Source organism: Adiantum capillus-veneris, chromosome 18, assembly GCF_014529385.1.
Source record: "Adiantum capillus-veneris isolate H3 chromosome 18, ASM1452938v2, whole genome shotgun sequence".
NCBI lineage: Eukaryota > Viridiplantae > Streptophyta > Polypodiopsida > Polypodiales > Pteridaceae > Adiantum > Adiantum capillus-veneris.
The window spans coordinates 132,526,232-132,544,534 of record NC_140948.1 but is presented as its reverse complement, the minus strand read 5'-3'; the positions used below and the strand labels follow the sequence as shown (position 1 = coordinate 132,544,534).

The 18,303-nt window shown below is 42.1% G+C and overlaps 1 protein-coding gene across 4 annotated transcripts in view; it reads left to right on the top strand.

Annotated features, from left to right (window-relative positions):
• Positions 1–18,303, top strand: part of LOC147436449 (K(+) efflux antiporter 2, chloroplastic-like) — a 101,835-nt gene that overhangs the window by 38,743 nt on the left and 44,789 nt on the right. For all 4 annotated transcript variants that reach the window (XR_015185189.1, XM_086489342.1, XM_086489341.1 and 1 more), the window contains exons 5-6: positions 14,235–14,294; positions 14,456–14,575. Coding sequence is in view for 3 of the 4 variants with exons in the window: in XM_086489342.1 (XP_086345468.1) it covers positions 14,235–14,294; positions 14,456–14,575 (180 nt within the window). In the remaining variant the exon portion in view is untranslated. The remainder of the gene's footprint in view (positions 1–14,234; positions 14,295–14,455; positions 14,576–18,303) is intronic.

The window sequence follows — 18,303 nt, the reverse complement described above, 5'->3', positions numbered from 1 at the left end:
TGTTTGTTGGCAACCTCTCCTTATATAGAGAGAGAGGGTGGAATTTACTGTATTTTCTTATTGGTGAGTGACCTACACCATGTGACTATGGGTTGGCCATGTCCACTGCATAACGCTTGTGACAGAGGTCCACTGAGAGAAAATAGTAGCGGAAGAGAGAGATGGAGAGGGGAGTAGGGTAGAGGGATTGGGTTTTTTACAAGGTGTGTTAGTCGTAGCTAGCTTATTGAGAGAGGGGAGAGGGGCTTTTATAAGAAGTTACCAAGGGTAGCTTGTCGTTGGAGAAGATAAATCCGCCACTTATAGTGGTAGTGACTCTAACTTTGGCCAATACCTCATTTAATACGGTCTTGTCTCTCCAATCTAGAGTGAAAATATATACAATGATTGAGTTTTTAATACAAGAAGAGAGAGATCATGAGAGACGTAGGTGGAGTAAAAAGATGATTACGAGGTTTGATGTTGCCGTTTGAAACTGATGAGAGACAGCCATAGCCCACCTAGTTGGTGCTTTCGTAACTCGATGCTTTGCTTGGGCATGCCTTTTCTTGTGTCGTGTCGTTCTCAACGGTCATAATCGAGTGCCTTTGCGGCCATGACACAAAAAACATAATCACACACCATCACAACGCCAACCGTTGGCATGTCCTCTTTTCTCAATATGAAGCACCTATTATGCACCACGCGCTAGATAGGTTTCTCTCTCATGATGTCACACTGCTAATGATTAGCACAAACTACAACTATCACATATAATCGCACCTATCATGCCGTATGTATAGATTGCAATAATCATCTGATGCACCGTATGCTTTAAAATCTCGCTAGCACCATTTTCGAGGCTTTGTGGAATAGCAGGGCACCTAGATCCTCTATGGCAACACACATCCGGTGATAGTAGAGCATCTCGGCATACGCATCAACATCAACGATTGAATAGAAGTTCTCCCATTTCGTAAATTCAAGTCATCCTCTTTTGTTCTATACATATGCATATTTGGGTGACGATTGTGATTCACTGTCCATGACGGGTTGCTTGGTATGAACATTTTGGGTCTCTCTCTGTCTCTCTCTCTCTCTCTTCCCCTCCTCTCTCTTATCCTTCACTCTCGCTCGTGTATCAACTTACCCTTGGGTGGATAGAGCTTATCACCTTTGGTTATGTTTGAGTGGGGTTGGGGAGAAGAGTCAGTAGTTCCATGCTCTGGTCTGTAAGTAATGTGTGTTGATGCTCACCCTGTGTTCTAGCCGCACCCCAAGCTAGGTGGTGCCCCCTATTGTTTGTCTTTCATGACAAGACCGTCACGCACTAGCCTTGGTGTTGAGGCCACTGGGTCTATCTTGCAAACCGCCTCTCACGAAGTACCCAAGAATCCCAAGTTTCAACAATAAGAAAGCTTTCAAAGAGATGGTTTGGCCCTTATGTGGTTAAGCATGTATATGGGAATGCAACTTACACTTTGCATGAGTTGGATGGGACATAAATGAAAATTCCCGTTGCAGGAAAAATGATCAAGCTGTCCAAAAGAAGAGGTTACAGAGATTCTTTTGACACGCAAGAAAGTCAAAGTGACGATCATGATAAAAATGCTATGAATGAGGATGACGGAAGAGAGAATGATCTGCTAAACTTTATCGAAGATGAAAATGAGGTTGATATTCTGTTGGCCTAAATGAAGACCGAAGCTGCAAACAAATATGTGTCGCACATGCCGAAGGTTATGTAGGTTTAGAGGGGGTGAATGTCCTGTTCTGGCACGTGCATAATGTGAAACTATATATCTACCCACTCTTAATGTTTTTGTTATTTGGGACCAATTGTTATAATGTACACAGTGTGATTTATGTTACCATATACATGTGGTACTGATGTGTGTGAACACACTAGGACTGCCGGGGCATTTTTTCCCTCTCTAGGAGGTTTTTTCCCCCAAGGATTGTATATACGCCCATTTCTCTAGGGCTATCTATCTTTCCATTGCATACTAAGTAACACACTCTCTATTGTGTGCCTTGAGCTTTCTTCGTCTTCTCCAAGCTGTGCGCGTTTCTTTGCAACCCTAATTCCAACAATTGGTATCAGAGCAGGTTGCGTCCTCCTCGGCTTAGTCGCCAGCTGCTCCAGCACACGCCTGCTCACTTTCTCCGATTTCAGTGAGCTTTGGGAAGCGTTCGTAGGTCGCCAAAAATTTCGGGTGAGCTCGTAGAGCTCAATCTGCTCAGATTTTTGATTTGGCTCATTTCGGTCTCCGTTTCCACTACAAGTAGTACTGCACACGCTATTTCGTCATTTTGTGTAGAATTTTTGTCAGTGCCGTTTTCTGCATAACAAGTGCCTCATAGTCTTCTACGGTTTGTGCTATATAGCACGTGTTGTTCCCGCTCCGTTCTCCTATTTTCGGGCAGTTTTCACATCAGGTGCAGCATTTACCATGGCTGACAACAACACAGATGTGTTCAAGATGTTTGCTGCTGAGGACAGGTTGGATGGGGACAACTACCCTATGTGGGCTTATACGATGCAACATGTTCTTGTGTCAAAGGGCGTCTGGAACATTGTGCAGGGCATTGATGTACATCCTGCTTCTAAGGATGTAGGCGATGTTGAGGATGTTGCAGGTCTTGCTGCAAGGATTGCTGCTATTAGAGTTGTTTTGCCTACGACAGAACAAGCTCGTTGGGATGTATAGGATGCCCAGGCTCATGCATTGATTGCGTTGTCTGTGAAGCGCTCCATTGTTTCTCACATTCGTTCAGCAAAATCTGCAAAACAGTCTTGGGATATTCTAGCAGGTCTTTATGCAATCCGCAATGAGGCTAAAATTGCTTTGCTGCGTAAAGAGCTGGAGTCGAAGATTATGCATGAGGAAGATGATATGGACACTTTTCTTGCTAGTGTCAAGGATATCAATGAGCAACTTATTTCTGCAAGTGAAGTCATTTCAGACAGTTCCCTTGTGCAGACTGTTCTTGATGCCTTACCAGATTCTTATGAGACTTTTGCTAGTACTTGGAGACTTATGACCCAAGGAAATCCTGAAGTTGTCAAGTTTGATGCATTATGCACATTGCTGTTGCAAGAGTCACTTTCCAGAAAAAATAGGACTAGGCAGCATGCAGTTGAACAGGCTTTTATTGCTTCTCAAAGAAAGGGTGGTAACAGCAATGCAGCCACTTCTTATGGTTATGCTGCGAGTGGCAAAAATTGTGTTTCTAATGCTTCTGCTGGCAGCAATTCGTCTGGAAATTTTGGTGATAAGGGCAAAAAGAAGATGCGTTGCCATTATTGTAAAGCTAATGATCACTTGATCAAGTCGTGTCCTAAGTTGAAGGCCAAAGAGGCTAAGAAGAAAGAGGGTGGTTCCACTGCAAATGCTGGTTCCACTCCAAATGCAGCCATTGTTGAGTCTTCTGTGAAAAGAGACTGTGATGCTGATGTTGAGGGCTTTTAGCTCAGAGTGCACTTACAATCTTGCTGTCCATGATGCATGCTTGTCAGTTGTTGCAGATTCACATGTGTGGTATTTCGATAGTGGTGCTACAAAGCATATTATCTCACATCGTGAATTGTTTACTTCTCTCGAGTCTGTCCCTCATGGGAATTCAGTCACTTGTGCCAACAATGCCTCTTATCCGGTTCAGGGAGTTGAAAAGATTGTGCTTACTGCTGCAAATGGCAGTTCCTTCACACTTGTTGATGCAGTTTAATTCCTGGGATCAAGAAGAGTCTCTTGTCTGTATCCGCACTTGCTAGACTTGGACTTGTAGTCAAATTTGTGGATGACAGATGTACAGTTCATGATCTCAGTTTTGGTGATGAAATTGTTGTATCTGGCCTTTTGTGCCGTGGGCTGTATACGCTCACTTTGTATGACAAGTGTGGACAAAATTTTGCAAATGCTGTTGCAGATTCAAGGGCTATTTCAGATGCGAAACTTTAGCATGCACGTTTTGGTCATCTGAATTTTGTCAGTTTGCTGCGTTTGCAGAAATCTGATATGGTTGCTTCTTTGCGCCTCTTGAAGCACCTGTCAAACATGTTTGTGAAGGCTGTATTTTGGGTAAGATGCAGCGTTCTAAGTTTCCAAAGGATGGTTCAGTTCGGGCCACATGCAGGTTGCAGCTTGTGCATAGTGATGTTTGTGGGCGCATGCAAACTTTGTCCTTGGGCAATTACCTTTACTTCGTGACTTACATTGATGATTACTCCAGGGATGCATGGGTATTTCTGCTTAAAGCGAAGTCCGAAGTTTTTACGTGCTTCAAATAATTTCTGGCTATGGCTGAAAATGTCTCGAAATGTAATATGGGCACCCTCCGTTTCGATCGAGGGGAGGAGTATAGGTCTCATGAATTTAAAGATTTCTGGCCAGTTGTGGGATAAAACACCAATGTACAGTGCCTTATACACCCTCAGCAAAATGGTGTTGCTGAGAGGAAAAACAGGTCACTGACGGAAATGGCACGATGTATGCTCAAAAGTAAAGCTTTGCCGCATTCTTTTTGGCTTGAGGCCATCATGTGTGCCACTTATGTACTTAACAGGTGTGCTACGAAAGCTTTGTAGTCTATTACTCCATATGAAGCATGGCATGATAGAAAGCCTTCTATTGAGCACATGCGTGTTTTTGGTTGTTTGGCATATGCTTTGGTGCCACAAACACAGCGCAGAAAATTGGATGATAATGCTGTCAAATGTATTTTTGTTGGTTATAGTGCTTAAAGCAAAGGTTATAGGTTATATCATCTGCAAACAAAGCGTATTCTGGTTTCAAGGGATGTAGTGTTTGTGGAAGATTCTGTTCAGCCCTTGCTGTTATGTACTAGAGACAGTAATGTAAGCTCACAGGACATTTATGACACTTTGTTGCCTCTTTTCAGTGGTGGAAATACGAATGTAATTTCCAATGAGGCAAATGTACAGCCTATGGGGGTTTCTGAAAATGTTACAGATCAGCCTATTACTGATGCAGATGTACATGATGTACTTGATGAGGAAAGGGATGAAAATGAGCAGGCTAGAGATATGCCAAAATGGCTGGTGCACACATTGCGTGACAGTAAATTGGATGCATCTTTGTCTAGTCATACTCGTTCAGGCTCTCGCCATGCATCTTATGCATCAGATTGTTATGCCTTGGCTGTGTCTAGCTTACATGATGTTGAGGAGCCTCTGTCTTTTGATGAAGCACAGAATTCAGAAAATTGGATGGCGGCCATGCAATCAGAATATGATTCACTTACAGAAACTGACACATGGACTTTATGTGATTTGCCTCCTGGCAAAATGGCCATTGGTACGAAGTGGGTTTACAAGTTGAAATGCAAGCTGGATGGTGAGATTGATCGCCATAAGGCTCGACTTGTTGCAAAGGGTTATGCACAGCAAAAAGGCATAGATTATGAAGAGACTTTTGCTCCCACTTGTCGTATGACTACTGTGCGTTTTCTATGTGCATTGGCAGCTCATTTTGGTTGGGATGTACATCAATCAGACATTGTTACTGCTTTCTTGAATGGTGACATATTTGAGGAAGTTTATGTAACGCAGCCTTGCAGTTTTGTCATAAAAGGACAAGAGGACAAAGTGTGCAGATGTAAGAAGGCTTTGTATGTGTTGAAGCAATCTCCTCGTGCTTGGTATGAGAAAGCTGACACTCATTTGGTTAAACGAGGCTTTCGTAACAGTCCAACAGAAAGCACATTGTATGTAAAGCGTGAGGGTGATGTACTTCTCATTGTGGTTCTTTATGTGGATGATTTGCTGATCACTGGACCAAATGAGAGACATATTGCTGAATTTAAGGCTGATTTGAATGCTACTTTCAAGATGAAAGATTTGGGGCTGTTGCATCATTACTTGGGTATACAGTTTAAGCAGTGTGATGGTGGTATTGCTGTGTGTCAGAAAAGTTACATAGAGACATTGCTATGTAAGTTTGCACTTAAGGATTGCAAACCTATTGCCACTCCCATGGAAACAGGTTTGAAGTCGAGTCTACATGATGCTGGCGATCCTGCTGATGTCACTCTTTACCAAACTGCTGTTGGCTGCCTCATTTATGTATGCAACACGAGGCCAGATATTCAGTTTGCAGTCTCACATGTCAGCAAATTTATGCATAGCCCAGGGTCTAAGCATTGACAGGCTGTCAAGACGGTTTTCCGCTACCTTATTGGCACTTTACATCTTGGCTTGTTTTACCCCAAGGGGGGATCATTGCCGCCAGACTTACATGCTTTTTCGGACTCAGATTGGGCTGGTTGTTTTGACACGCGAGTGTCCACAAGTGGTTTTTGTTTCATGCTTGGCAGTTCATGTAAATCATGGTTGAGCAAGAAGCAACCTACTGTGGCCACTTCGAGTTGTGAGGCTGAGTACAGGGCAGTCTTCACAGCTACGGTTGAGCGTGTATGGCTCAGACGCCTTATGGCTGATTTGGGTGTTGGACAGGACACTGCCAACACTATCTACACTGACAGTCAGAGCGCATTGGCAGTTGCGAGGAACCCAGTTTTTCATGCTCGCACAAAGCACATTGAGGTGCATTACCACTATGTCAGGGAGAGGCTCTTAGCAGGAGAGATCAACTTGGCTTATGTGCCAACATAGGACAACCTTGTAGATCTTTTCACAAAGGCATTGTCTTGTGAGAAGCTTGAAGCTTTCCGCAAAGCTTTGGGCTTACTCCCCTATGTGGACTGATCATGTCCTCAGGGCATGGCACTTCCCTTTACTCATGTGCCAGCTCTCGTTCACCGCATCACTCTAGGGGGGATTTGTTTCCATATACATGTGGTAGTGATGTGTGAACACACTAGGACCGCCGGGGCATTTTTTCCCTCTTTAGGAGGTTTTTTCCCCCAAGCATTGTATATACGTCCATCACTCTAGGGCTATCTATCTTTCCATTGCATACTAAGTAACACAATCTCTATTGTGTGCCTTGAGCTTCCTTCGTCTTCTCCAAGCTGTGTGCGTTTCTTTGCAATCCTAATCCCAACAATGTATACAGACCCTATCAAGGTGGTGAGGCTCTTGACGTGGCACTATGGCGTACTGTGGCACTATGACGTATTTTCTCTCAATAAAATATGCCTAATTTGCAAAAATGTACAAATGTCAAAGTGTTTCGAAGTGGCACGTTCGTTTTGCTTAGAAAGTTCAATGCGGATGATTTTGGTCAAAAAATAGCGGGATTTGTGTGCAGCTGTAAATGATGCATCTAAAGTGCTTGCCAAGTGGAAAAACGAGGTTCCTCATGTAATTTGAGCCCAAGGGAATTTTGCCTCAAATTTAGGGATTTTTTCGATCTCGTTTGGGCTTTTTACGGATAAAAAGGCTTTTTTGGACTAAATTAGCTAAAATGGGTATGAAATAGCCCAAAATTAGTGTAGAATAGCTCAAAATTCCACATCAACGATTGTGTCGTCCTTGCTCAAGGTGAGGATGAGTTTATAGAACCAAGAATTAACTCATTTGGATATCTAGGGAAGGAGATACAACCATTGCAAGGGAAGGTGCTAGTGCAGTGAGGTGCTGCTTCCATCCTATATTCGAGGCTGTGAGGCCACCGATTAAGCTTTTCCCTCTTCACATTACCATTTGGGCGTGTCTAATGAAGTTCTAAGGCTTCCATGGAATGGTCACAACGACGATTTGAAGCGTTAATTTAGGGTTTATAACTTGGAGAAGATGAAGAAGATGAAGGCACACAATAGAGATTGTATTGCTTAGTGTGCAAATAGAAATTTAAGTTATCTCTAGAGTGATGGAGGTATATACAATGCACGGGGGAAAAAACCTCCTAGTGAGTAAAAAAGTGCCCTGACGGTCCTTAGTGTATTCACATACATCACTACCACATATATGGTAACAAATCCTCCATGGGAGTGATGTGATGAACGTGAGCTAGCATATAGTGTACGGAAGTGCCATGCCCTAAGGTCATGATCAATCCACAAAGAGAAGCAAGCCCAAAGCTTTGCGGTAAGCTTCGAACTTCTCATGAGGGAATGCCTTTGTGAACAGACCAACAAGGTTGTCCTGTGTCAGTACATAAGCCAAGGTGATCTCTCCTGAAAATCTGTCCCTGACATAGTGATAATGCACCTCAATGTGCTTTGTGTGAGCATGAAAAACTGGTTCCTTTGTTCCAACTGCCAATGCGTTTTGACTGTTCCTGTAGATGATGTTGGCAGTGTCCTATCCAACACCCAAATCAGCCATAAGGTGTCTAAGCCATACACACTCAATGGTAGCTGAGAAGATTCCTTTGTACTTAGTTTCACAATTGGAAGTGGCCAAAATAGGTTGCTTCTTGCTCAATTATAATATGCATGAACTGTCAAGCATGAAACAAAACCCACGTGTTGACACTCGTGTGTCAAAACAACCAGTCCAACTTGAGTTCGAAAAAGCATGCAAATCTGGCGGCAATGATTTCCTCCCCCCCCCCCCAAATCCCCGGGATTAAAAAACCCAAGATGCAAAGTGCCATCCAACTAGCGAAAGATCCTTTTAACAGCCTGCCAATACCTGGGCTATGTATAAATGTGTTGACTTGTGAGACTGCAAACTGAATATCCGGCCTCGTATTGCATACATAAATAAGGCATCCAATAGTTTGATAAGAGTGATATCAACAAGATCTTCAACATTTATAACCGGTTTGCAATCCTTGAGTCCAAACTTACCTAGTAGTGTCTCTATGTATCTTACTTGACACAAAGCAATAACTCCATCACACTGCTCAAACTATATGCCTAAATAATGATGCAAAGGCCCAAGTCTTTTATCTTGAAAGTTGCTTTCAATTCAGTCTTGAATTCAACAATGTATGTTTCATTCGAACCAATAATCAGTAAATTATCGACATACAAAACAACAATGAGAAATACATCACCGTCAGGCTTGACATACAAAGTGCTTTCAGTTGGACTAATACAAAAGCCTTGTTTAACCAAATGAGTGTTAGCTTTCTCATACTAAGCACGAGGAGTCTGTTTCAACCCATATAAAGCTTTCTTACATTTGCACACTTTCTTTTCTTGTCCTTTCTTGACGAAACCGCGAGGTTGCGTTACATATACTTCCTTAAATAAATCACCATTTAAGAAAGGAGTAAGAGTGTCTACGACAAGTGGGAGCAAAAGTCTCATCATAGTCAATGCCTTGTTGCTGTGCATAATCTTTTGCAACAAGTCTATCATTGTAGCGATCAATCTCACCATCTGGCTTGTAAACCCACTCCGTACCAATGGCCTTTTTGCGGAGAGGCAAATCACATAAAGTCCATGTTTCATTTTCTATAAGCGCATCATATTCTGATTGCATTGCAGCTATCCGATTTTCTAAATTTTGTGCTTCATCAAAAGAAAGAGGTTCCTCTTCATCACATAAACTAGAAACAACCTAAGCATAACAATATGACGCATATGATTAATAGGGAGAACCTGAATGAGTTAGACTAGATATAAGTGGTTCCAATTAGTGTCATGCAAAGTATGCACTAGCCATTTTGGTATACCCCTAGCCTCTTCATTCTCATCCCTTTCCACATCAAGTACATCTGCATCGGTAATAATCTGATATGTAACCATTTTGGAAACCCATAGGTTGTACATTTGCCTTATTGGAACTTACATTTAAGTTTCCATCATTAAAAAGAGGTGACAAAGTGTCATAAATGTCTTGTGCGCTTATTTTATTGTCTCTGGTACATGCTAACAAAGGATGAATAGAATCTTCCAAAAATACATCTCTTCGTGAAACCAAGATACGTTTTGGTATAACTTGTAACCTTTGCTTTCAAGACTTTAACCAACAAAAAACGCATTTTACTGCCTTGTCATCCAATTTTTTGCGTTGCGTTTGTGGCACCAAAGCATAAGCTAAACAACAAAAACGGGCATGTGATCAGTAGATGGTTTCTTATCATGCCATGATTCATAAGGAGTCATAGAGTGCAAGGCTTTGATAGGACACGTGTCAAGTACATAAGTAGCACACATGACAACCTCAAGCCAAAATAAATGTAGTAAAGCTTGACTTTTGAGTATACATCGTGCCATCTCCGCAAGCGTCCTGCTTTTTCTTTCATCAACACCATTTTGCTGAGGTGTATATGGCATTGTACATTGGTGTTTTATCCCACGACTAGCCTTAGATGCATTAAATTCGTGAGACATATACTCTCCTCCTCGATTTGAATGGAGGGTGCCCATAGGACATTAAGAGTAATTTTAGCCATAGCCAAAAATTGCTTGAAACACATGAATACTTTGGACTTGGCTTTAAGCAATTACACCCATGCATGCCTGGAGTAATCATCAATGAAAGTCACGAAGTACAGGTAATTACCTAAGGATGGAGTCTACAAACATCACTATTGACAAGTTGCAACCTGCATGTAGCCTTTACTAAACCATCCTTTGGAAACTTTGAAAGCTGCATCTAACCCAAAATACAACCTTAAGAAGCATGCTTAGAAGGTGCTTCAAGAGGTGGCAAAGAAGCAACCATAATAAATATTTGCAAACCCAACAAATTGGCAAAATTCAGATGCCCAAAACATGCATGTCAAAGTTTGGCATTTGAAACAACCTTTGAATCCTCTACTATATTTATAAAATTGGCACACTTGTCATGTAAAGTGAGCTTATACATCCTACGACACAAAATGTCAGGTGCAACAACTTCATCACCAAAACGAAGATCATGAAATGTGCATCTGCCATCCACAAATTGGACAACAAGACCAAGTCTTGCAAGTGCAGATATAAACAAAAGGTTCTTTTTGATCCTTGGTACTTAAAGTGCATCAACAAGTGTGAATGAACTGCCATTCACAACACTTAGCATAGTCTTTTCAACTTCCTGGCCAAATAAGAGGCATTGTTGGCACAAGTGATAGTATTCCCGTGAGGGAAAGCCTCCAGAGAGGCAAACAAATCACGATTCTAAGTAGTGTGCTCTGTAGCACCAATATTAAAGTGCCAAACGCGTGACTCTACAACAACTGTCATACATGCATCATGGACAGAAGGGTCATACGTACACTCGACACTGAATGCCCACTCTTCATCTACATCAATATCACAATCTCCATTTCCAGAAGATTCTACAATAGTTGCATTGGTAGTAGAGCCTCTTTCTTCTTGGCTTCTTTTGCCTTCAACATAGGACATTGCTTTATCAAGTGACCGTTAGCCTTGCAATAATGGCAACGTATATCCTTCTTGCCTTTTTCGAGAGAATTCCCAGACGAGCTGCTATCAACAGAAGGACTAGACAAAGGTGATATGCTACTCATAGAAGAACCACGAGAAGTGGCTGCATTGCTATTACCACCTCCTCTTTGAGCAGCCACAAAAGCCTGTTTTACTGCACGTTGTTTAGCCCTGCTCTTTCTTGAAAGTGACTCTTGTAACAACAATGTGCATAATGTATAAAACTTGACAGCTTGAGGGTTTCCTTGGGTCATAAGTCTCCAAGTACTAGCAAAAGTTTGATAAGAGTCTGGCAATGCATCGAGGACAGAGTGCACATGTGAATTGTCAAAAATAGCTTCACCTGTAGAAATGAGTTGCTCATTGCTATCCTCGATATCGACAAGAAGTGTCCATGCCATTTTCCTCTTGCATAATCTCCTTCTCCAACTCTTTACGCAGCAAGCCTCATTGCTACTTGCATAAAGACGAGCTAGAGTATCTAGGTTGCCTCTTGCTCAACCATGATATGCATGAACAAAGCATGAAACAGAAACCACTCGTGGAACTCGCGTGTCAAAACAACCAGCCCAATTTGAGTCCGTAAAAGCATGTAAATCTGGCGGCAATGATCCCCCCTTGGGATAAAACAACCCAAGATGTTGAGTGCCACTCAAGTAGCGAAAGATCTGCTTGATAGCCTGCCAATGCTTGGACCCTAGGCTATGCATAAATCTATTGACCTGTGAGACTGCAAATTGAATATCCGGCCTCATGTTGCATACATAAATGAGGCATCCAACATCGGTTTGGTAAAGATTGTCATTGGTAGGATCACCACATCATGAAGACTTAATTTCAAACCTTTTTCCATGGGAGTGGCAATAGGTTTGCAATCCTCAAGTCCAAACTTACATAGCAATGTCTCTACTTAACTTGTTTGGCACGCATGAGCTTGTGCATCTCTAAAGTCCTAAGGAGATTTTTTAATCGTAGGCAAAACAACTCTAGCAACAATAGATCTGCTAGAACTTGCAACATCCTCTACAGAGCCTGTATCCACAATAGGCGAACGTACATCAATGCCGTGCACAACATTCTAGACGCCCTTTGACACAAGAACATGCTTCATCATGTAAGCCCACATTGGGTGGTTATCTCCATCCAATTTGTCCTCAACAACAAACATCTTGAAAACATCTGTGTTATTGTTAGTCATGGCGAGTGATTGCACCTGATGTGAAAATTGTTCCGAAAGCGGAAAAAAGAAATAGGACTAACACTGCTATGTAGCACAACCCGAAAAGGATTGTAAGGATGTGTTGTGCAGAAAATTGCACTGAGAGAAATTCTGCACAAAAGGACGAAATTTCTTACTTAGTATTGCTTGTAGTCGAAATGGAGGCCGAAATGAGCCCGAATCAAAATTCTTAGCACACCAAGCTCTACAAGCACGCCCGATGTATTACGCGACTTGCTAACACTCTCCAAAGTTCACCTAATTCGGAGAAAGTGAATAGGGGGTACTGGCGACATTGGCGACTATGCTCGAGAGGATACAACGCGTTGTGATACCAATTGTTGGAATTAGGGTTGCAAGGCTGCACACACAACTTGGAGAAGATGAAGAAGCTCAAGGCACACAACAAAGAGTGTATTGCTTAGTGCACAAATAGAAAGATAAGTTCAGGTGTTTATCTATAATTTTAGCATCTTTTAACTTAGTCTTTTGCATCAGACATTGACAATGTGATGATAATGTTATTTTTATGGTCTCATAGGTCCTTTAGGCTTTTTTTTGCAGTTGTAAGTGAACATTTTATCTCATTTCATTTCTCTCCACTGCAGTTGAGCATTATGTTGCACCTCATGTGTTTTTGCATCTGGCAGCCAGTGGAATCTTTTACCTTATGCTTTCGCTGGAGACATAGTAGGTCTACCCTTTGCCTATCCCCTTTTTGGACATCGAGCGGTTTGTTGCATGAACTTGTGCTTACATGAGCTTTTCTACCCTCTGGTTTCTGTTTTATTGGATGACCTCGGCAGAAAAATTTGTGTTTATATGTTTTCGTGTCCCTAACTATGTCCACTGTGTATCAGCTGCCCCCAGTACGTGCCAAGTGACTGTTCTTTTTGCTCTGAAGACAATGTTTTGAGCCTTCCATAGTGGTGATTCAGTGTGGACAGCAGTGAGATCTTTTGCCATTCATGTGTAGACCTAGGTCTGCTGCCTCTTGTTGCCTATCTTCTCTCCTTGTCAGTGAGTGTACACTTATTTGGGCAATGATCTGTTCCTGTTTTAGTTTCATATTATCCTGTGAGGCAAGATTCCTTTGTGAGGCCGCTTTCTATTTGGTGAGTGGCATTATGGCAGGCAATGCATGCATCTTCGAGATCCTTCATGATTCCACCTTTGCCATACATAAGGTGGAATTGCAGAGCATGTTGATGGTATGAACCTTCTGTCATAGCGTCCTCTTCGTATCAAATGCCACTTACCAAGTTCTGACCCCATCTGCCTCTACATCTTCTGTCGTTTCTGGCCGTCGGTGGTGGATCTGGCCTTGCTTTGTATTGGCACGAAGATTTGATTGACCCATGGCATGAGAACTTATGCTTGGTACTTGTCCCTCTACCGTGATCCGTATCTTTGTTCAGTTTCTATACTTACCACTTATTTTTGTGGTATGGGAATCCATATGCAGTGTCTGCAAGGTGAAGATTTTTGGAGGTGACTTTGGTGCTGACTCTTATCTTCTTAAACTGGTGCTTTGCTCTTTGTGGTCTCTTTTAAGGATATGGCTTTTTGTTCGTTCAGATAATTAGTATTGCTTCTCTCTGCAAGGCAAGACCTGGAAAATCCTGATTTTTTGTATTTGAAGGAATTTGGACTTGTGGACTATGTCTATGGATTATGAATACTGAATAGCATGAGTTTGTTCTCATAAAGCTGGAAGGTAGAACTTGTTGTGAGGCTGTACCCATTGCTCTTTGGTGTCTAATATGCCCGTTTTAACATGCAGCTTTCTGTTGAAAGGCTTAGCTCCATGAAGAAGTACGTTTTTGGACTTGGAACATCACAGGTATAAAGTTACTTAGTTTATTGTTATTTTTTCCTTAGAAGATTTAATGGTAAATAAGTTTTCGCTTGAGTGGTGCTAAATGGCATTGTGGCTTTTTATATGGTGACTATGTAACCGACAATCAGCTTTTTTGCTGAAACTCTGTTCTCCGCGTGTTGCAGGTTTTTGTGACAGCTTTAGTGGTGGGTTTAGTCTCCCATTTTGTCTGTGGTTTTTCAGGACCAGCAGCTCTTGTTGTAGGCAATGGGCTTGCTCTTTCTTCAACTGCAGTTGTTCTTCAGGTACTTTTGAGTTGTTGCATATATCCGAGTTCCTAGGTCCTCTTATGCAGTCATTTTGTGCATAATTGTTTTCTTGTTTACAGCAGCCATTTTAACTTAAAAATCTGGTAGTCACATGAAGCTGAAAATTGTTAATGGAATGGACTGTTTTGGGGTCGAGGAGTATACTGTGATCGGCACTCTAATTTCGATGTTACTCTCTTTGCAACATGTAATTGGACAGACCAAATCTCTAACAATCTTTAACGTTACACAACATTACACCACATTTTGAAATGCCTCAGGAAAATAAAAATTCAGGCTTCCTTCATCATGCAAAACAAGGTACTTTAAATAGAGTCATGCAATGTTCCGGAAGGGCAGCAAGAATTATGCAATTCTTTGAACATGTTCCCTCGTTCCTTCACTCCCTCAACCGCAAGGCCATGGTCCACTTGACTATGTTATACATCCCAATTGCACTCTGCTGCACCTCTGATACTCCTGATTGCCCCAAGTAACTTGTGAATGTAGACATGTACCTTCTAGCAAATTCATAATTCTAGACATGGTAGGTACCTGGTTTGTCAAACGTAGTTAATGATGCTCACAATGGAAACGTAACGTGGGGCACCCCTATAGCTTGGCCTCCTTGCTGTTTGGAAAACACATTCCCTAAACCCAAAACCTTAGCCAAATACACAAGTGGGTCTCCTTTCTCCCAATTCTTTGCCTTTTAGGTTACAAGCACCCGCCAAACGAAAGATTTGCGAGACGAATTGTAAAGCGTTGGCTTGGAATTACGAGCACACGCCAACCAAGACAACTAAGAGAGGCACCAAAAACACCATTTCCTCAGCCAACAAACCTCCACTCTCAAAAACCTCTAAGAGCATCCCAAAACTCCAATTTCTCTCACTGTTTCTTGTAGCCTTGCCTTCAATGAGACAATCATAACTCCAATTCGCCCTACAGAAAGCCCTTCTCTCTTCCCTCAATTCTCCATTAACACACGCTCACAAAGACTTCAACACTCTCGTACAAAACTCTACAAACAAATCTGAAGAGAGGAAGCCCCTCAATTTTCCATCAACGCACACTCACAAGGACTTCAACACTCTCGTACACAACTCTACAAACAAATGTGAAGAGAGGAAGCCCTAATTTACTTCTTCACTCACCCAAAAACAAGAAGGAAGAAAGGCGGGACAGCATAGGAGCACCCCATGAAAGCTATTGTCTTCTTCTTCATAAGCACTCAAAGTGCTGATATTTGAACTAAGCAAGCAACCCCTCAGCTTGACCATCATGCCACCGTGACCGACGTGGCATTTTTGACCACTTTTGACCCATTTTTAATCAATTTTAGGCCAATTTACTACTACTGTCGGTTAATTTTCACTCTAAAATGACCTTAGTTTGAGCCAAAAAACGTGCATTAGGTGGAGAAAATTCCAAAATCAAGTTCAAAGCATATTTCAGCTCTAAACCCATGGAACCCCACATGGGTATATACCGCTCATGGCCTCTATACACATTTTTAATAGGCCCCATAACATGTGGATCCTGTATCCTTCGCAATAAGCAATCAACTTCAAAATTTTCCACAAAGTAATTCGTATCTTCTTTTCCAAGACCTTGAAACGTGGAAAATAGATGTGCTATAGATGCTTATTTCAAGAACCAAAAACCAAACCAAACTCTTTGACTACATCAATCCCACAATAAATTTACATATTGCAAAGCCCTCCCCTGTGAGGGCACCAAAAACTAACAAAGGAAGCAAAACATGGGGCACCTCTATCAGTGTAACAGGGAACGGGGGGAACACAACCCAAACGTTCCAAAACAACGTTCTGGACGAGTCCCGTTCCGGAAACGTAGTCGGGAACGGAACGCCGTCCCGGAACGAGGTGTAACCGGAACGGTGTTCCGGAATAGGACGGAACGGTGGAATGGGGGACGGAATGGTCAAAAGTAGGCATTTGGGGGCAAAAAAGTAAGCATTTGAAGGCAGATTTGGGGCTGTTTGGGGAACATATTTGGGGGAGTTTGAGGGCAGGTTTGGGGGCAAATTTAGGGGCAGTTTTGGGGTTGTTTAGGAGTTGATTTGGGACTTAGCTGAATGGAGGTATTAGTAGCCTTACTTTAGTCAACCGTTCCGACCGCGTTCCCGTTCCGGCCAGCCTCCTCCTCCGTGTTCCCGTCCCGTTCCGGGCCCTCCCGTTCCCGTTCTAGGTAACTATGACCTCTATAGCTTGGCTTCCTTGTTGTTTGGAAATCACACGTCTTAAACAAAAATCCTTGCCAAATTCACAAGATAGTCTCCTTTCTTCCAATTTAAGCCTCACGTTTTGGGAATTACAAGGACCCACCAATCAAAATACCCTGTGAGAAGAAGCATGGGCTTGGAATTACGAGCACATGCCAAACAAATCAACAAAGAGATACACCAAAACATCATGTTCTCAGCCAACAAAACTGGACGCCCAGAATCTCCAAGAACATCCCAAAACTTCAATCACTCTTACCATTTCTTGTAGCTTCCCGTATGATGAGAGTTGCAACTCTAATTCGTCCTGCAAAAAATCCTACTTTGTTCCCTCAATTATCCATTGACGTAGAACTTAAAACATTCCCATACACAACTCTATACGCAGATTTGAAGAGAGAAAACCCTAATTCACTTTGTCACATACCCAAAAACAAGAATAAAGAAAGATGGGCCAACATAAGAGCACCCATGAAAGCTGTCGTCTTCTTCTTCATTAGCACTCAAATGTTGATAATTGAACTAAGCATGATCATCACGCCATCGTGACTGATGTGGCATTTTTGACCACTTCTGACCCGTTTTTAATCATTTTTAGACCATTTTACTGCTACTGCTGGTTAATTTCACCCTAAAATGACCTTTTGTTGAGCCAAAAAACCTGTCATAGATAGGGAAATTTCCAAATCAAGCTCCAAAGCAATTTGAGCTCCACAGCCATGGAACCCCACATGGGTACACCTCTCATGACCTCTAGATGCATTTTTCACGGGTCCACAAGCTAGTTTCTATATATAGTCGGTGACTGCTCATGTCAAAATTTTTAGGTGAGATGCGAACTTGGCCACATTGCATATCACTTATTTACATTAAAGAAACCTTTTTTACATGTTTTAGAGCATCCCAAGAAGAAAGGCACCGCATTTAGGTACCCAACTCCCCAAAAACATGTAAAGGGCTAACTATCTCAAAAAAACGCACAGAGTTATGTACACTATCTACATTGCACTATCCACATATCATGCATAAAAAAAAGTTGGCAAGCTTTCTTTTTTTTTTTGATTTTTTTTTGCATTCCGAAAAATGTATGACGACGACGGCTTCAACAATTATTTTTTCAAGAAATCGTAGAAGCAGCTACTTTGCTTTTTTCACATGGGTTCATAGACCTGCGAGGTCATGATCACAATATAACAATTGTCCTTTGCATTCAATCCACTTTCTCTTCATTAGACAATTCAACGACGCTTCCATGGTGGTGAAAGTTTTAGCAAAAAGCCCGTTGTTCTTCCAGGTCTTGGGCGAACACCACAAAACCGCCCCCCCCCCCCCCCCCCCCCCCCCCCCCCCCCCCTTCTCCTTGCCCCTGATCTCATCTCTCTAAAACTTGAAGCTTTCCTGGTACATTGGAAAGTATGAGCCCTAATCTTTTCACAACTCCGTTCTTAGACATGAAAAGTTTTATAATTACATAGTG